Source organism: Alosa pseudoharengus, unplaced genomic scaffold (assembly GCF_046254945.1).
Source record: "Alosa pseudoharengus isolate Yale_2024_CS ecotype anadromous, Long Island Sound unplaced genomic scaffold, YU_APseudo_1.1 YU_APseudo_1.1_scf_15, whole genome shotgun sequence".
In the NCBI taxonomy this organism is placed as follows: Eukaryota; Metazoa; Chordata; class Actinopteri; order Clupeiformes; family Clupeidae; genus Alosa; species Alosa pseudoharengus.
In genome coordinates, this window is record NW_027468620.1 from 8,031,061 (window position 1) to 8,051,953 (window position 20,893).

General features: G+C 40.0%; 1 protein-coding gene across 2 annotated transcripts; it reads right to left on the bottom strand.

The window, feature by feature from the left end:
- Window positions 1-381: 381 nt before the first annotated feature.
- On the bottom strand, window positions 382-14,612 carry sgpl1 (sphingosine-1-phosphate lyase 1). 2 transcript variants are annotated; one of them, XM_076285392.1, is made up of 14 exons: window positions 14,413-14,612; window positions 9,757-9,922; window positions 8,647-8,714; window positions 7,714-7,861; window positions 7,168-7,247; window positions 6,567-6,695; window positions 6,078-6,166; window positions 5,647-5,755; window positions 5,373-5,471; window positions 4,523-4,669; window positions 3,925-4,163; window positions 3,231-3,377; window positions 2,895-3,015; window positions 382-2,529 (listed from the first exon to the last, which is right to left on the bottom strand). In XM_076285392.1, exons 1-14 carry the CDS (start codon window positions 14,422-14,424, stop codon window positions 2,392-2,394), a joined length of 1,692 nt encoding a protein of 563 aa, XP_076141507.1. In that variant the 5' UTR covers window positions 14,425-14,612; the 3' UTR covers window positions 382-2,391. The 2 variants fall into 2 exon arrangements, with proteins under 2 accessions (XP_076141507.1, XP_076141506.1); XM_076285391.1 differs by lacking the exon at window positions 14,413-14,612 and adding an exon at window positions 10,054-10,157.
- Window positions 14,613-20,893: the final 6,281 nt, after the last annotated feature.

Here is a 20,893-nt window from a genome sequence, read left to right on the forward strand (position 1 = left end):
GGCTTTAGTGGAAATTTCCGGTTCTAAAATTACAAATAAGAAAGGTTGAACGACAACAATATACAATATTCATCACTTCCCCTCTGATGTCATTCTTGGTAAGATCTGAAGTGCAGCTGTGGTCAAGAAGAATATGGTCTTGTTTTGGACGGTAAGCAAGTCATTTGAGACCTAATCAGGCCCGCGCTGCTGGGCTCTGTTTCCTGTGTAGACCGGGTATATTTCAGGACCAATTGTTTAATGTGTTAAGCCTTTCGAGTGACTGAATGTATATATTCACAAGGTGTTTCCTCTGCAGAACTACCCGCACGCTACCCACAGCATCCCTTGCCTATCTGAGCCTGAGTAGAAAAGACAAAACTTGTGAGACTTAGACAAAACTTGTGAGTTTCAAAAAATGAAACCTTTAATGATTTTAAAAGGAACAACAAATGACATATAAAAGAGCACTGAATCGGTTTTCAGGTGTGGTGTGGGCCAGCCCTGTCCCTGAGTTGGATCTATGCCCATGTTTTAGCCCTAAAGCACTCACAACACAGGCATGTTTTCTGACTGGAAGGCAAGGCATACAGGTGAATGCAGCATCACGGTTATAGCTGTACTGTTGCACAGCCTGAACTGCTACAAGGAATGATCACAATCAGTAAGATTTGATTATTGCATAGGGGACAAAGACATTCATAAGAGATTTTCAAAACAAACCTGATAAAACCTGATGGTTGTTAGATTTGTGAATGTTTCCATATAGATATAGTGGTGCTTTTTTCAAGGGGGGGGGGGGGGGTTTTTCCCACACCATTGTGCCCAAACAAAAACCGTTACAGTAACGCAACACACAGACAAATAATTATACAAAAATTGAAATGAGACATGTTGTTAGTGATTAATAATAATATGTAAAACGCACACAGTGGTCACAAAACATCATGAAGCCTTCAGATTAAACACAGCTAAAGAGGCCTATAAAGTTACAATTCAATGGTACCATAATGTCACACTATTAGGACATTTCATCCCTGCTTGAGAGGCTATTCCCTTTGGACAACTCTAAGGAATAATGCTGACTCAATCACCCATTGCACAGAAAATAAAATTAAAAATAAAAGGACAATGATAACTGATAGGCCAAGGCTGACTTAAAAGGCTAGATCAAGAGGAGAAACCAGATTTATCTCCCGTTTTCCGCAACCGTTTTGTGTAATAATGGATAAGAACTAATTTCTTACTAAACATTACGTATCAAGAAAGTACAGTGAGCCAGACAAAGTCTTTCTGAAATACAAACAAAGAGTTTGGAAGGAATAATGACTCAATACTATGGAATTACTAAATGAGGTAGATATGGAAGCGGATTATAGTGGAATCATATATGACACATTTTTGTTTTGTTTTTCCCCTCAGGGTGTTGAAGTGTCCATGCATCGTCAATTAAAAGTGGTCAATTTCTATACGGTGAAATGAGTCTGGGTGTCTCCATACATTCTGGGCTAGAGCCCTCAAATTAATTACAAAAGAAACACGAGGAACCTTTCTAAAACAGTTGCCAAAGGGTCAGTTTTGCCGTCAGATACAGAAAGTCTTAAGAGTCTGAAAGCAAATAAATTAACTCCATCAGTTGAATAAGTGCTTCAAAAACTGTTGTGCTTGAGAGATACGGTATTAATTGACTTTGGGGAAAAGAACAGGGATTGAAGTAGCAGATTAGTTCACTATAGGAAAGCACTACAGAAACAAAGAATATAATCGTTTCTTAAAATGGATCCCTATATTTTTACTGATTTATTTAGACTGAAAGAATTATAAGAACTGTACGTTATTTGTACAGCATCTGCAGCATATATTACATACAATGAATGAAATGAGTGGTTTGGTTAATGTTATTACAGAATAATATACTTCGATGATAGTGATGAATGATATCTATGACAATCCTGCACCTCTTTTACTACCACAATCAGGACTTAGAGCAAGGTACAGGGTCGTTTTTCAGACCTTTTTCAGACCGTATCTAGTTTTTTTTTTCCAAAAGAACCAGATGACAATCACAATCCTAGAAAACAAGCCATTCAAGAGGTCATCGTGAGCAAACACATCAGGAGGATCCGCTTGATGAGGGTGCAGCACGTTCCAGAGCACACATTTTCTGATGTTCCTTCGCACCCACATTTGTACAACAGTCTTTTGATAACTCTGAGTTTTCAAAAAAAAAAAAAAAACTAACAACCTAATTAATTAACTAACTAACTAACTAACTAATTTATTAACTAAACCTCAGTTATTGCGGTTTTGTGCTTGGAAGAGAGACTGGCCTTGAGGAGAGCGAGAGAGTACGGATTAAAAGACGAAGGGCGTAAGGCAAGGAGTGGGTGAGTAGATGCACCGGTGGAGCACTCAATGGGCTTTGCCGTTCATGTGGTTGTTCTGGGCTTTAAGGACTTCTGTGCTGAAGAGGCAGTCCAGGAACCCGTGAGAAATCTCCGTCACCAGTGATCGGTCTGGGATGGACTGGGCCATACCATAAATAGCTCCCTAAAAACAGTGATTTTAAAAAAAGAGAGAGATAATAAAGAAATAAAAAGGTATAAGAAAAAAGTGCATGGGTTTTCAAAACATATTATAATTATCTAGTCATGAAGTCCACAGATGAGCATTTTATTTTTTATCTATTTTTTTTATTACTGCTGAGTGCTGACATTTAGTGTGGAAACAGGATTGGGATTGGATATTTACTGTCCAAATAAACATGGACATTTTGCAACTGCAGCAGCTTTGAGATTTTCCATTGATTGATTTGTATGCTCATGTTCAAACATGTTATTTCTTTGACTGTGTTGCTATAAGCATATGTTGTAGAGCAACAGTCACTGATGAGTAAGTACACATAATGATCTCACCATTCCTGTGGTTTTCTCCTTTGGGTTCTTCATGATGTTGCCCACCAGCTCTCTAACGTCACTGATGAACTGGTCAGCCACACCAGGTTGCGTGTGCAACACTGTCACACAAATATGGATGCTGTGGAGGGACAAACAGTCTTCAGTATGCATTCTATATCAAGTCCCTTAAGTCAATTAAATTCAATCTCTTAGTGTAGACACTGGTATTTCTTTACAATCAATCAATCAAAATATGTAAAACCCTGTTTGTAAAACAACTATAACACACATTGCATTTATACAGCGTTTTTCAAGGCCCATTCAAGCTGTGATTAGTTTTAACTTGGAACTCACCTAGAGGGAAACTGCAGTGTGTTGAGATTCCACCCCTTGGCTGTTAGAGCGTTGGACAAGCGGTAGATGTCAAAGACATTTGACCCGATCGCCACCACGGACACCTCCGGTTTCCCAAAGACAAATATTCCGTCTATTTTACGCATTCTGCCAAAAATGAGTACAAAAACAAATCAGGTCTTCGCACCTCAAAGTAACAGAGCAGCACAAACAAAGCATATTATATTCCACTTAATACAAGGCCATGCATTAAAAACTACAAAAGAAAAGGGAAACAAATGATCACATCTGGATGTTTACTCTGTCCTTTCCCTTCTTTAAAAACAGTTTTAAAGGCAGAGACTGCAATAGTGGCTAAAAATTAGACTTCTCTTTTCTATGCTCTTAAAAACTAAGTGTTCAATGGCAGAAATAAAATATGGCTCAGTCCAAGCCATTGTTTGTTTCTCATATACAGACAAACAGTGTTTTAACACCACAGTTTTTGTGTTTTTTTTGTTTTTCAGCATACAATAAGACGGGATGGCAGGAACGAATTTGACAAAATAATGTACTGGCTTAAAATACCAGACTTCCTCTTTAAGGAGAGAAGTTTTCATCACTGTTTATTTCCACATGCAAGAGCACTGGAAAGACCACATTTGCAGAATCCCATTTGCATTATAATGTCAAAAATCAAAAGTCATCTACTCACGCAGCCTCGATAGTGCGAGACGTCTGGATCACCTTCTTGGTGGTGTTCACGTAGCCCTTCTCACCCATATGCATCATGGTGGCCCAACATGCTGCGATAATGCCCCCCGGCCTGGAGCCGGCTGCTGAGGGAGAGGCGTAGATGCCCCCCTGCCAGTCTGGTGCCACAAAGTACTGGTAATGGCGGTAATTCTTATTCCTATAGAGCACCACTGAGGAGCCTTTGGGGGCATAGCCATACTGCCGACAGAGAGAGAGAGAGAGAGAGACAGTTAGCTTCATTACAGTAGCTTCATAACATAGCTTCAGAATCAGTTAGCTTTATAACATTGGAAATGGAAAAAATAAACTATTTCACAACTGTTTTCATATTCATGAGTTTACATAAATCAAATCAACACACTATAAATATAAATAAATATACTCAGGAATGATTCCTCAAGTTTAAATAAATCAAATCAAACAACTGACATTAACTATTCTCATTTATTCTGACCTACAAGATCAAAACAAAAGTTATGTCATATGATGTACCAGTATATAAAGTATCCTGTCCACACATGTTTCTAAGCATGTTTCTATGCTAATGTACAACTTACTTTGTGTGTATCTGCGGAAATGCTGGTCACCCCTTTGACCCGGAAGTCAAACGGCGCTAGAGGGAATCCAGCACTATCCATGAAGGGAATGAGAAAACCTCCCAGACAGGCGTCCACGTGGAGGGGGAGGTTATAGCGCTCAGCCAGCTGCAGACACAGAGAGATATCACTTGTTACAACATCACAAACAGCAATCCTTGTTCCATTCTTTCATTCTTTTATTCTTCACTTCTTCTCTCCCTCCTTGAAGCACCCATAAACCCCTGACTACGAGCACAACAAGCTCACAGATTCTGCAGACAGGAAGTGCACCATGACTAAACTGCATTTAGAATGGAGACTAGTGAAAGCAAAAGTGCAGCCAAATGTGATCCTTGTTTGGAACACAGGATAGAGCTCTGTTTGTGTGTGTGTGTGTGTGTGTGTGTGTGTGTGTGTGTGTGTGTGTGTGTGTGTGTGTGTGTGTGTGTTCATATGTTTGAGGTGTTTGAGGTGTGTGTGTTCATATGTTTAAGGTGTGTGTGTGTGTGTGTGTGTGTTAATATGTTTGAGGTGTTTGAAGTGTGTGTGTTTGTGTGTTCATATGTTTAAGGTGTGTGTGTGTGTGTGTGTGTGTTAATATGTTTGAGGTGTTTGAAGTGTGTGTGTGTGTGTTCATATGTTTAAGGTGTGTGTGTGTGTTCATATGTTTGAGGTGTTTGAAGTGTGTGTGTGTGTGTGTGTGTGTGTTCATATGTTTGAGGTGTTTGAAGTGTGTGTGTGTGTGTGTGTGTGTTCATATCTTTGAGGTGTTTGAAGTGTGTGTGTGTGTGTGTGTGTGTGTGTGTGTGTGTGTGTGTGTGTGTGTCACCTTTCCAACCTCCTCAATGGGGTCCAGGACCCCATGAGGGAACTGAGGGGCTGAGCACACCAGCATGGCTGTGTTCTTAGAGATGGCTCTCTTCATGGCCTGCCAAGCACACACACACCAAAAGCACCATTAACAGTAATAAACAAAAAACAAACAAAAAACACATACAAATAATAGGGGTCATTTCCAGAGTAACTGTCTATAATCATATACACACTGTTGTTAACACCAAAAGTTTGTAAGAATTTAAAAGACTGCGAGAGTGAATATTCACCTTCACGTCCACTTTCATGGTCTTATTGTCCAGGGGGACATGGACCAGCTTCATCCCAAAGTAGTGAGCAGCTTTGTCAAAGGCAGCATGCACACTGACCGGAGCAATACTACAACCAGAGGGTTAACACATTGGAGAAACTTAACTTATTAAAGCTAACTTTCAAGTCACCATGTTATCCACTAAAACCCTGATTTACTGTATTACATTTTTAACAGTGAAACATATTGTCTGTGTATCCAAAGTTTAACGTAATGTAACATTCTCATAACAGCATTGTCAGGTCAACATGAGCTGATATGGCTTCTGCATAGCTAGATCAAGCTTTAATTGTATTTTCAGTACAATAATAATTCCAGGTAGAGAACAGCAGTGCCGTACTGAACCACTTGATAATAGCTAGCAGAGATGTCAGGATGTCTGAAACTTACATTTCTGGGTGCTTGACCCCACGTTCATAGGCCATATCCCTGTAAGCCTTGCAGGCCATGAGGATGCTCTCAGTCCCTCCAGAGGTCACCTTGGGATTTACACATAGATAGACACATAGATTAGTATTAAAGTACTACAATAGCATTACAGCCAAAGCTTTGAATCATAATGTTTGGCTTTTGTGTGAAAAAATGACCAGTAGCACGGGAGAGGTCTATAGAGCTATCCGGGAGGATTCTGGTGGTGTGTTTTGGAAATAATGACCCTGAGTTGAAGGTCATTCCCATGACATCAAAATCTAAGGGATTTAGTCAATTTCTTTGAGAACTTTGTGTACTGTGCGTGTGTGTGTGTGTGTGTGTGTGTGTGTGTGTGTGTGTGTGTGTGTGTGTGTGTGTGTGTGTGTGTGTGTGTGTGTGTGTGTGTGTGTGGGTGTGGGTGTTTGTGGTGTGTGTAGAGAGAAAAGAACGGGCAGGCTGTCAGCTTACTGTGCCACAGGTCTCTGGTCCACCATGAAAGAGTTCACAGGTCATGCGCACGACCTCAGCCTCCATTTTCCTAACCCCGGGGAAGATGTCTGGGTGAAGAGGGTTGCTCCAGGCAAAGTCCCCATACACCTGCAGAACAACAACAATAATAACACATTAAAAGACTGTGTGGCACGATGGCGGATAAGCCTTTCACAGCTGTTGTATAGATTACATTCTCAGTAGCAGGAAACTTCAGCATCTGGAACAGGAATGACTAAACAAAACAAGTTCCATGTAGGTCAGCAGATGAGGTTTACAAAACTAGGCTGATGTAACATTTACTAATGTCTCCAAATATTACTGAACAGTGTATTCAGATCTAACGCTGCAAACTCAGGATTGTGTGAACATAAAAATGACTTCAAACAATTAAGACCATATTTTTCAATGCCAGGAGAGTCACCAATGTCCATGATTATTTTTGTGTTTTGTAAATTGTTTTGTAAAGCAATCTATGGGGTCTTGAAATGTGCCTTATTCATAAATTATGTTCATATTGTATTATAATTAAATAAGATACCTTTGAAAAGTCTAATGTGAGTGTAATGTGAGTATATACCTGCACTAGAAGTTTGGTTAGCGTTTCATCTCCCCAATACACAGCACCAGATACTTTGCCACTCGTCCAGTCCACCTCATCTGTAAAGCAGAGAAATGAAGGAGAGAAGATACAGTAAAAAACGGTTAATCATCAGCAGTGTCTTACAACAGGGTACAGGGATGGAAAGACACCATCTGGAGTTTAACGAACGGAAGCTACCTTCAGCTATGTTCAAATTTACCTTCGATTGACGTGTGTACAAGATGGCAGTCTTGTAGCTCACTTTGATCTAATCCCTCACTGACAATAACACACTCTAGCAGTATAATATGGTAGATAACCATCCACACAAAGAACCTATCCTGCATTGTATGGAAATGTTGCCACAAAAAGACAAAGTCTTTAACAATCCTCCGACATCAACAAAAAAAGACAACATGGTAACTGTGATTTAAATATTTCATCAAACTCAAACTGCTCCTTCCAATAAAAATGAGATCCTTCTGAATTCAACAACAGGCTTTTCTGACAAAATTTCCCAAATCTAGGTTGTTCTGCACTCACTCAGGGTCTGGTACTCTTGAATGCGCTGCAGGACTTGCTCTTGAGTGAGCCCTTGGGGTGGTAGTCTTTTGGTATAAGTCATCCCCTCCTTTAGGGTGCACAGACTCTGGGACATGTCATCCAGGGCCTTGTTTAGCTGCCCCTGAATCTGAGGAGCAAAATGGTGCAGGCACATTGTAATCAACATTGTTAAAAATGAATGCCAAGCATTTCCACAGTGCATGGATTATGCAGATAATGATACTGTCTGTCAAAACTGTATTTATTTTACTTCATTACACTATTGAGGGAGCACATAACAGACAAACAGACAGACAGACAGACAGACAGAGACACAGACACAGACACAGACACACACACACACACACACACACACACTCTCTCTCTGCTGGCTCAATCCAGGCAGCAGCAGGTATCTGTTACCTTGGGTAAACCCTGTTTTTATCATGTAGCAATCATGTATACTGACAATAAAGTTTACACTTAGTGTTTATTACAATTTAAGTACAACTATTACAATTTACAATGTACTTACTTACAATTTAAGTTAGTGGTAGATATCTAGCTAGAAAGCTAACAAAGTTAGTCAAAGGCATGAACAGGGGCCTGAAGTATCCGATTAGCTGAACTGGCTAGTGGCTAGGTACTAACATTAGCTTGGTATCTAGCTAATTGGTGATACTCACTACTCACTAGGGAAGTTGATACTCATTCCAGCGAGCACACAACCACACAACACACACACAGCTGGTTCAATGCAGATAGCAGGCATCTATGACCTTGGGTAAACCCTGATTTTTTATCATGTAGCAATGATGTAAACTGGGTCAAAGGTACAGACTCCCTCATAGCTTGTGACTGCATGTCTCATCTGGATTTCAAAGAGGGCATTCGATTGAAGAAGGAGAAGTGGCGTAACCACAAGACACTCACTGTCGTGCCAATGTAGGGTATTTTTCTGATGAGGCGAAAGCACCGCTTCTTGATTCGTGACATCAGACCTGTAGATCACAAGATCAAAGTGCAGACAGTGGAGAATATTTCACATCCTGAGGCCTTAATAGGCCTTTTGAACATGTTAGTCACCAATGGGAAGTGGGTCCTTTTGAGGTGGCTAAAAGCCTTCCAGAGTGTTCTTTGTCTTTCTTCTTCTTTGAGTTTCTCTCTCTCTCTCTCTCACTCTCTCTCTGTGTACTGACATGCTAGATTGCATACATGACTATTGCTTAATAGAGCCTCACAAGCCTGATTTACACATATGTTAATCTTGGCGTCAGGCAACAAATAGCTTGGTGTGCAATGCTAACAAAACTTTGAGGTACGGGTAAGACCTGTTCTAAATAGGGTTGGGCCAGCATTTAGATTCTATCATAGACTTTATCTAGCTTGTGTCAATGAATCAGTTCATACTTCCTCTCCAAAATGTATAAAGTAACAAACTGTTTATTAATCATAACTGAGGTAAAAGTTTCAAATAATAGTCCTATTGATTTGAAGCTCAGCCCTATCTGAGTATAGAACAAGGTGAATGTTATAACTCATATTTCTACTGCCTGTTAAGGAAATTAGGGACGTTATTCATCATAGAAACCAAGATATATTGTGGCCCTGTCAGTCCCTGTCAGTCAACTGGATATACAGTTTTCACTTTGAATGCCTTACTGAAAGACACTAAATCATCAGGAGACTCATAAATCACTTGACAAGGCTACATGTATGGAACAAATATGCCTTATTTTGTACAAGACTCAAAGCAGTGCCCCAATGGCAGCTGATTTAAGTATTAGGAGAGCCGCAGAAGACATGCAAGGAGTGCTGCTGAGGACAAACTCATTTTCTGGGGTTTTCAGTGGGGTTTTACTCTGATGCAAGACTCACTGAGCAAGACTTACACAACCCCATTTCTTTACCCACAACCAGTTATGGTTAATATCTGTGAGTAGAAAGCATTATTTGAGTCTTACAGTAGCAACTAGACTCAAAAATGCAGTGCTATGTTGAACATTGTGCTATATCATGATATTCTTCCAGTAAGCAACTTACTCTCTGGTTGGAAGAGAATCCCTTTGATCCAAACAGCTCCTAGGGTGGCGACTATGGAGGCACCAATGATCTGCCATGGCTCCAGGTCGGCACATTTCGAGTTGACCAACTTACGACCCTCCTCTACATAGAGTAGGATCATCTCCCTGTACACCTCCGTAGCAGCCTGGGGAAAAGAACAGTACCCAAGTACAGTGAATTTCAGTTCAAACACATCTTCAGTAGCCTTCCCATACAGTGCATCAAATTGGCCTTTTCCTTTTTATTTCCCCACAAATTATTTAGGTTATTACTTACACCTTCGGTCTGACTCATTTTAGAAAACTGCTCCAGCAACCAGTTACATGTATGTCACCAAAGACAAGTCAAATCTTGTGCAATTCACCTTCAACAGTTCCTGTCTGCTAATCGTGTGAGTCAAAGTAATAGCAAATTAAGATAGTCTACCTGGCCACACCTCTGTGCTTATCAATAGAATTTCAACCAATGAAAGGCATGTTGTCATTATCTAAACCAAGGCTGAAATCTCAGTGGTTGGAGTCCACAGGAATCCACCCCGACCACCTTTCAGTTTTGTCCAAAGTAGTTGAAATTAAACAAATGTTGACACCACTTGTGATGGATAATGTTTATTCTTGTTTTATTAAATCAGTACTCACAATCTCCTTAGTCAGCTGATATGGTTTAATTCATCTAATCTCAAAAATAGATAACAGATTGCAGGGTATCGTCAAAATGTGCAGCAGAACACACGACCTTGATTGACTTAAGAAGGTCAGGACTTTGAGGAAGGCCCAATCTGATCCTGGCTGATCCAGGATGAGTGTAGTGGTAAAATGGTGGTTAACTATGAATTCTGTGATCACAGTAAGGTGGAACGCGCCATGCGGTATCAGATTTTTTAAAAAGGCATTCAGAACATGTTTAATGATGGTGGTCATTGTCCAATGTTTATAACAATACCAGTGGTATTAAATGGTTCTTAGGGTGTTGATGAGTATACATATTGTAAATGTGGATAATACAATGTGATTTTTGAATGTGAAAAGTTGCAATTGGTGAATAAACTCTTTTGAGAGGTGGCTGAACTCTAATAAGAGGTGGATAAACTCTATTTCTGAAATTTCAGAGGTGGATAAACTGAGTTTACTTGCGTTTAGCCTCCACTACATCTCTGATCCTAACCAAGGAGTTCAAGTTGTTTCTGACTGGCCATTGATACAAATTGCCAACATGCAAGAACTTGTCTGATTTGTTCATATAATGTTCGTTACATAGATACTGCTGACTGCCCACCGGGAATAATGAAGATCTTTGATCATTCTTTTTCACTTATTTAACAAAGTCAGTCCAATATCATATGCTGTAACACATCTCTATCTATGTTTTACGACTTAAAGCAGAGCTAATTGATAACAGTGAAGATTGTACCAGCAATGTACAGAGAAAAGTTGAAAGGTCACATACCCATATATTGAGAAGAAAAACACCATTCCCAATGACGACAACTTCCATCATATAACTCTTAAATAGGCTAACCGCAATTACATGACCAGCCGACGTGACTTAAGTGTTGAATAACCGACACAAAAATATACCTTCATGAGCTGGGAACAAGAACTCAACTTCACATTTTGATGCTGGTACTCTTTTTAACAAACATACTCTTCTGGGCCTTGGTTAAGCCAAACAAACTTTGTTCACAGCGAGTGATGATGATGAATTAATTCTTTGACAGACTGATGGGCAGCCCATGAGCAATTCCTGCTGGGTCATTCCACGTCAATTGAACCAGGGCCCACGCACTTAGGTTTCAAAAAATTCTGAAAAAATTATCAGGTGTACCTATGTTACCCAGGAGACACACTGTAAAATTAATCTTATGTAAGATCAATACTTTCCAAGATACAGCCAGTTTTACAAGGGGAGGGGGGTGTCGATTTTGGTCGGCCTCTTTTTTTTGTCAAAGTTCACAAGCCCACAGCGCAAGAACAAGGTTACTCTATACAACCACAGGTGGCACTGTGGTAACTCTATATAAAACATATTGATGTCAATGGGGCATTTTGCCCATGTTCAGGGTGGAAAATAAAAAAGAAAGATTTGCATAAGACAAGTCAAATTGGTGTTTTTAAAAAGAAGGGATCATGGAGAATCAAGAAAAACATATTAAAAAAATATTTGTATATTCCCACAAGGTGTTTGGGTGCTCTGAAAATGATAACCAAAATGATTTTTCAGACTTGTGAGGTCTGCTGTTCAGACCCTGAAGGGATTTATTTTCTGTTCATTGCTTTTTGTGAGAGTGTTTCTACTTATCTCAGTAAGGAAAATAAATCAAGAGCCTATGTTGAGTACAAATATGTCTTCTGAAGGCCTAAACAGAGCCCAGCCAAAAACAATAAAATTTGTATCAACTTTGAGGGACAACTATGACCATGCAGGATCATCCAGACCAAACGTGACGATTTTGCTACATACTATTCCTATTTATGTACCAGAATGCAAAATTTGAGCCTCCTACATGGTTTAGTTATTGCGCTGTGGGCTTGTGAACTTTGACAAAAAAAGAGGCCGACCAAAATCGACACCCCCCTCCCCCTGTAAAACTGGCTGTATCTTGGAAAGTATTGATTTTACATAAGAGTAGTTTTACAGTGTGTCTCCTGGATAACATAGGTACACCTGGTAATTTTTTCAGAATTTTTTGAGACCTAAGTGCGTGGGCCCTGGTTGAATTGACGTGGAATGACCCTGTTTGTTGTCTGAACTCTTGGCTGTCTGAGATGAACAAGCCTGACAGGGCTTGACTACTGAGTGTGGGAGAAAAAACAAAAACACCCCCACCCCCCCCCACCCCCAAACACATCGACAGCTGCTGTCTTATGACAAGATCTCCAACAGGTTTGGCAAAGTGGAACAGCAAGCTCAGGCACACAGACCATGTGAGAATATAACTGTTACTCTCAACAGGGTCAGGGCGATACTAGGCTATTTCAGTGAGCACGGCTAGAAACATCACAAAAAAAAACAAAAAAAAAGATTATGAATGGAAGCTATCTGGTGTGCGGGTCATCTCTTATCCTCTTGATTTATCTCAAAATTCCATTACCATGGAGACTAGATGACAGCTCCTGGACAGACTTTGAGAGACATTGCATAAAATCCCAAGCACTTCTATCCAAAGATTCTAGAGCGGAGCGTAGCGCTCTACAATCTTTGCTTCGATCTGTGTTGGGATCGCCTTCGATATCACTTTACCTTAATCATAAAGTGCTGAGATTAAAATATGTTATCTGGACATGGGGTAAAAGGCACAAATGTGTCACAATATGTAGTCTAAAGAAGGTCAGTTGTGTCAAAGTTTTCATATTGATGACAATACAGTTTTGATTTGTTTGCTTTTAAGAAAGAAGCCCTGTGCACTGGTGAGAGCCCATTGTGAGCGGCATTTAGGGGGTGAGAATTTGGCTGTGAAAAGAAATGGGAGGAAGCAGTAAGAGAATAATGAAGTCACGGGTCTCATGACACATGAGACTGCGGTGTAAACACATGTTTTCTTCTTGCCCCCCATTGTTGAGCAAGCGCTAACGCCTCTGCCTTTTTCCAATGCAATTTTAAACTCGCTTTGTGAGGAGAGTTTTGTTGTCTCAAAGGAGGTCATATTTCCCTTGAGGAAGAAGTATGCGTGTGCATAGAAACTTCATGAGAACTGAACGGGAAAATAAATGACTTGGCCTCAGTTAACATTCTACTTAGAATTACATTTGCATTTAGGTATGCCATGTATTAGCCTACTTTCCAAAAGGCAGAAGAGTCCTCAACGTAACCAAAATGAATACAAATCAGTGCCCAGACAACACACAAACAGCGCATGGTAAAGCTGGAGAAGTGGTCTGGAATGGAGACACTTCAACAACCTGCCTGCCATGTGAGTTTTGAATATGCCAATGTCTGTGGATGTGTGTGTTATGTGTTATGTCTACCTCCGCGAAGAGCAAAACACAACCTTATGGCTTTCAGCCAAGCTCCAACACAGCCCACTCCTCTATTGTGTGCAACAATAGTTCTAACAGAGGGCTACTTACACTCAGTGATGTCTCGGAAGAAGTCTATTGATAGCCTAGACATGAAACCTTATGCAGTACACAATCCATCAGTAACAAACAACACCATAAAGTTAGCCGTTATCTCTCGTATCTATGCGTTCACCAACTGTATCAGTCTGTCTCATATTTCCGAAAAATGTCTAGACGTTTTAGATCACACCAGTAGGCTAATGTTGCTATGCTGGTCTATGAAAGTTTTCCGTCTTCACTTGAAGACCCTCACAATCTAGGCATACGTCATACAAAGTTCATGAGACACATTTCGTGAAACTACATCCCCTGAATAGAAAAAGTGAACACACAAAGCATTCATGTCATGTTCAGCGTTAACGTTGTGTCAAACTGACGAACTGAGCAAGTCTCGTAGCCTACCTTTAGTGTAGGCTATCGCTCCCTCAACTCACACATTTTGAATATTAAATCAACTAGCTGGATCCTGTTCGCTGACCTTATTCACTCGTTTGATAAATTATCTATGAGCATGTTGCTGTTTGAAGCCTGTTGTTTTAAAAGACCTCGCTCTTGAGCTGACATTTGACTCACTCACCCAGTAGTCCATGTTCTTCACTGAGGACAATCCGTAAGCAGATTCGATTGAGCAACTTTACCAAATTCAGTATACGAAAAGTTGTTTCTTAAGAGCGCTGTTCGACCTGCTTGGTGCCTGTGATCTTATTGTCATGGTATAATCATAGACACAGTCTTGTATCAGGAAGTGACTGGAAACTAAAAGCAACCTATCCCCGTTCGTAAACGTGCAGTCAGTATGGAGTTTGCGCATAAGTTCTACATCATGTGGATTTCCCTTCTGCTTTGCTGTGAGTCTGTGATCCTGGAGGAAACCAAGCATTTATCTGGGGAACTGCGGCGGCCCGCACAGTTTACATGCCCATGAGCATAGCAGTTACCAAAGCGATTTCGTCGCACATCCTTATGACGTTTTCCCGGAAGAATTGCTGGGCTGAAGATGCTTGGTGAAAGAGGATGCATTTGCTCTCCCCAGCTCCGGTTTATTAACAAGACACAGTAGGAGTGATAAAAAAAAATCACTGATAAGGAAATGAGTGGTCTTTGCAAGTATTTTAATAAATATTGTAGGTATTCATGTATCAACGGTAGGCTAATGTTATGCTACAGATAGGCACAACTTGATTGAAAATTAAATCAAAATAGCTTCAATTTACTCTATCATGAAATAGACTAATTTGCTAAAGTGATTGAGTCAGCATAGGCCTATGGCTCATTGTTTATTATTCCAAGGGCAGTGACTAAAATCCACTAAAGGAATTGTCCTGAATGGCCACACGGGGGAGCAACGACGAATAGCGTAATGCTTCACGTCTCCTTTAATTGATAGCCTACCAGTAGTATTTACAACTTTTTAAACCAATTAAGCACAAAACAAACAGGTAGGCTAAGTAAGAACTCAACGCGTTCATCAGCGCTTCGTGCTTATTATTATTATTTATTTATTTACTTTTATTATTATTATTTTTATTATTATTATTATTATTATTATTTAACTTTGCCGAGCTAGGAGCATTTATATTTGTTTGCATCTTTTGTTCTTTTTTAAATGTTCGGGTCATGGCTGACATCAAAACTCTGAAGTTTTGTTGCACCGTTAGTTGACATAGACGTAATTGTGCATTTGTGATTTGTGACATTTTCATATCCTCTACCTAGGATAAGAAAGTTGAGTAAACAACTATCGGCCAAATACAAGTCTCAAAGGCGTGCATAAGATATACATTTGATAATGACAGTAAAATGTATTTAGTGTTGGCCAATAGTATGTAGTTTACAATGTAGCCTATAAGGGCTTTGGTCTCAGCAGAGGTGTTTTATTAGGCTATTTTTCTAAAATACACTTTTCATCCCAACATCAACATTCAAAAATCCAGCGATTTTAGAATAGCCCATATTAAGACCAGATCAAGTAGCCTAGATCAACCCCGTCATTGCTTGTGCATGGTTCTCATGGGCACTGGAATATGCAAGAAATTGGCACAAAACAATTTATAAACAGTAGCCTACACAGACTCGTATAAACTATGGGTCAATCAGATTGATCTGTCGAAACATGATATGGGCCTTTGCTCTAATGATATTTTAAACATAACCTAGTACTCAACAGACATAGTATATATATTTGTCTGAAATCTATTTTGTTCCTTAGTACTTAATATAGCTTAAGTTTAAATGCTTTTCAAATGCGTATTACAAGGAGCCTCCACGTATTCCTTTTTACATGCACATAACCAATCCAGATGGATTCTAAAACACGTTTTACCAAAACTTGTATTTAACATGGTTAAGTAACGTGATGCACTCGGGTGACCCAAAGACAACAAAGAAAACAGACGTTTTATGGTGAGGCCGCCTTCTATTCAATTGTAATTGGTTTATTTGGTCATCAAAAGCATATACAGGGCGCCACAATAACTGGATTTTCTAAAGCAACCTCTACGGCACATTAAAACTGCATTACTTTTTGTGTAAAGTGTACTTGGGGGTCATTCTGATTACAATGCGCGCACCTCTCCAAATGCGCACATCTCCAAAGACGCACGCTGTACTAAATAAAAGCAATGGCTTTGTTGGACTTTTTAGAAAAGGTGTACATATGGCATACGGGTTGTAATTAAATGTCCTGAAGTTGTTTTTTTTCCTCTGAGTGAAGTTTCCCTTTTCCTCTTTATACACAGTTCCTTTCCCGTGGCTGAACAAGAGGAAAGAATTCAATGGCTTGCCTGCGAGTTTGGAACAAATGGATGGCAACAATCTGGTCAGCGAGTTTTTGGTCTTTGATTGCCCTCTTCAAATGTCCTTCAAACAAAGGCTGTGGGTGAAAATAAAGCCCCACCTGGTACTTCTGTTTGCTAAAATAATAATAAATAGATTTCGTTTAATAAATAATGGCAAGGTACTGTAAAGTGAAGTAGTAACGGAAGTATTAATCATGAGGCTTGGGGCACCTATCACCTGCTCTCCAGTTAGTATGGTTTATTGTTAAATATTGTTAAATCACTTTCGGACCAACTCTGACGATATCTATAATTTCCACAGCAACTGGGGGCCAATGTTTGCCTATGCTTTGCATAGCAAGCAGGATATTACAAGACACTGATAAAAAATCAGACGACAAAACTGAGAGATTCAAACTCACACCTGTCCGCGATACGCGAATATGGTTTTGGCATCAATGGTTATTTGTAAAGCCGTACTATTTGGTTTACTTTGGATTATTTTGAGCTTTTTATAACACCATGACAACACCCCCTATCTCTTAGGTGTATTTGTTCATTTTATTGAAAGCATATGGTTATCAGATGCCCCCCAAAATACATATTTAGTTAGAATGCCGAGAAGTACCTATGTGGGCACTGCGTAGACAATGGCAAACATCTAATGTTAAACTAAGTTAGTCTCATAAACGCCAAAGATTGAGATACAAAGTACCTGAGAATAAACCAAACATGTGCGGCTAGTTTGTTTAGTAAGGCTTGACTATCATTGGTTAAAAAACAACGTGTACTCTCCTGCTTCATTGTACTCCAAACAGGTGACACAAGGGCGCACGTATGATCCACGGCCGAATAATTATTTTATATTATATTTGTAGCGACTAATAACAGAATCTGATGAATTAATAATGCCTTCGGTTGATTTCAACCAAACCTTTTTTTCGTTTTTTGATGATATTCGTCGAAATAATTCACAGCGTAAATCACAACTATCTCCATTTGGACATGCGTATTGGTTCCATGGTTTCCTTTCAAAATGTATTGATATTCAAGTAATGGAGGTTTAAGAGGTATGCTTTGTATATCTGTGATGCTGTTCTGAGAACACAGCAGATTCTTCCAAATATGACTCAGTTTAACGCAGTCTTGACCAACTAAATTCCTTCCAACGCTATTTCATCTCCATCGTGGAAACTCGTTTTGGAGTGTATAAAGCGCAATATATAATCGCGGTGTTGTTGGGAATGTTATTGGGAATTGGTTTCTTTTAAGGATAAATGCAAACATGCCAAGAGTAAATTATTTAAAAACGCATGTTCATTATATGCTATATAGACCTATAACTATTTGCATGGAGTGCATTCTAGTTCATGATGGGTTACGCAGCTATTTTCTCGGAGGTTCATAGTAAACGATTACGCACTGAATTGCTTAAACCAGGCAAAAACATTTAGAAGAGAGAGTGAACATCGAATAAGTGTTTGGCATGAAAGGTGCACGGTGCTCAATTCAATGTCTGCGTAAACGATTTGTTTACCAATTGCCACATGGCCCTTTTCACGGACATGCTGTCTTTTGTTGAACTTGGGGATTGGAACTCAAGTAAAGACTGGGCAGAGACTCTCAAAGACCCCTCTAGAAGATGATTGGCCACTTCCCAGCCCTATTTGCTCTAAGGCACGCTCCATGCGCACTGATAAGATAAATTATACATAAATGACCAATGACCATCAATGCGTCATTGTCCATGGAAGCTGAAAAAGGCACGACGACTTCAGACTTCGCCTCTTCCACGGAAAGCTCAGCCTAACTTTGAGACCTGCAAATTCCATTCAATTAAGGACTCTGCACAATTCAAAGCCATTTAGGTGAAGCGCAAGTGGGACAGGTAAGCATCAGTATGAAACAGAAATATTTTATTTTACCTATATTCTTATAATGTTAAGGCTTATGTTGTGTGTGACGCAACAGATACATAATTCATTGATTTTGTTGCAAATAAATGTATGTTTAATAACCCTGGCCTGTATCTTAAAGGATGTCTCCCAAATCGGCGTGCGATTCTACCGACAGACATGGGGTGTGTGATTCTGAAGTCAGTGACCAGTCAAGCCAACTCTCTGGGCGCGGAAGGAGCGAAAATCAGCAATACATAATTGCGTCAAAAAGAGATGCGAGAATGAAGGACAAACGCATGACAGCTGGTGAAAATAAAACAATTGTCAGGTTCAGATCCAAAGCCGGCAAATACTGGGTCAAGCAACGGGTGAATCGGCGGGTGAAAGCGAATGACAGAGAGAGGCACCGCATGCACAATCTCAACTCCGCGCTGGATGCGCTAAGAGAGGTTCTCCCAACCCTGCCAAATGACGCCAAACTGACTAAAATAGAGACATTGCGGTTTGCGCACAACTATATATGGGCATTGACGGAAACCCTCCGAATGGGAGATTACATGGGACATACTTTGACCATCGAAGCGTACCAAACTCACCTAATGTCTCCAGACTATTGCGCATATGACTATAGAAGTCAATCAACCACATGTTCTTCCAGATGGACTTCTCCCATGCAATCGCCCCGCTGGCAAGATGCTGGGGGGCAATCCTCTATGTTGTTTGAGGAGTTTTGTGCCCGTGACATTCCTAATTCTGAGGTTCTTGGGAATGTTTTGGACCTGACAGGTGCCTTCGCTTTTCCGGTGTCGTCAGCTTTTGGAGTCGATCAAAACTGGTGATTTCAACTATCGCACCATTGCCATTATTCGTTGGCTTTGTTGGCACAGATGATCTCTAGCACACCTGCAAACTGATTCGGACTGTAATTCCACAGCAAGGTCACTGATTCCAAGATCATCGTCAGCGATCCGCACCTGACACTTTCTTGTCTGATTCTGATTGATTTAAAATGTACCTTTTAATTTACATTTGAATAACTTGTATTTTTCTATCTTGTATATTTTCATATTAAAATCATACTTTCGTGTGATATCTACAAAAATATAGGTTGCCTGGCAGAATGTTTTACCGATGATGACTGAATGTTTTTTTTTTTTTCATTTAAAATCTCATGGTTTGATTGAAGTTAACGATTATCAATATTTACATTGCTCATTTCCATCACTTTCTAAGAGAATCATGCCCTGCGTTGGCACCTCAAAAGCAGGCGTACTAATGGAGGGGTAGGAGGGGGTAGGGGGTAGACTGTCGATGCTGTCACGAGATGGAACAGCTATTCATGTTATACTCTGAAACCATAGTAGCTGAGTTTGATATCGGAGTAATCGGACCGATGGTGTTTCCTGTGAAGTTGGCGCATTCCCAGGTGGCACAGCAGATGCGACTGCTATAAACTGGTTGACTACGTGCCATTAAAGACTACTGGCGGTACTGATAAGACCCACTGACCCAGCCTTTTGACGAACTTTATGCCTATTAATTAAAACAGTCACCTCTCAACCACCAAGCTCAGAATGGTTTTGGATAGAGAACAGGCAGTATAAAGGAGAGTAGTTAAGGATGCAAAGATTTCACTGATAGGATGAGAGAAATGTTACAATCATGTTTTCATGTGCTCGCATTCTGACGTTTCCATCTGTCTCCTGCTTTAGTCCCAACAACGAACAAGAAGCGCATACCTACTCGTTATCAATAGGACGCAATCGTGGGCAGGTTAAAATATATTATACTTTGAAATACTTCTCTCACTAAACACTTGACAATCATATAATAAAAGCAGGTCTGAATCAGTTAGACAATGCTTCTAGCTCTTGTCTCTCACCTCTGTCTATCTACAATGAGCTTACGATAGTAGGGGAGACCGGGGCTGGTTGGAACACTTTTCACTCTCGGTTATATTTCTCCGTCTTACAATGCGTTGAAATGGTCAAGCTACAAAATGTATACATTCAATGTCAACAAATGATCCCTTGTTTTGAGTTATTTATTATTAAAGTGGTGTTGTGCATGTGTGCCAACCTGCCCCATGCACGGGGTTGGTTGGCACATGTAGTCGGGGTTGGTTGGAACACATATGTTATAGTCCTTTGCAGTACTCCTTTTGGTTTTGTTTGAAGTGCTCATCTATATCACTGCCTGTAGGGCTTTGCTGATGTCTTTCCTGTGTGTTTTTCTTCAGTAGGGCCCACCGTCAAGACCAGTGTATCAATGTGATTGATAATGACTGACTGACTATTATTTTGTTACATGCTTCAAATGTAAAGCACTTTGAGCTGCATTCTGTGTATGAAAGGTGCTATACAAATAAAGCTTATTATTATTA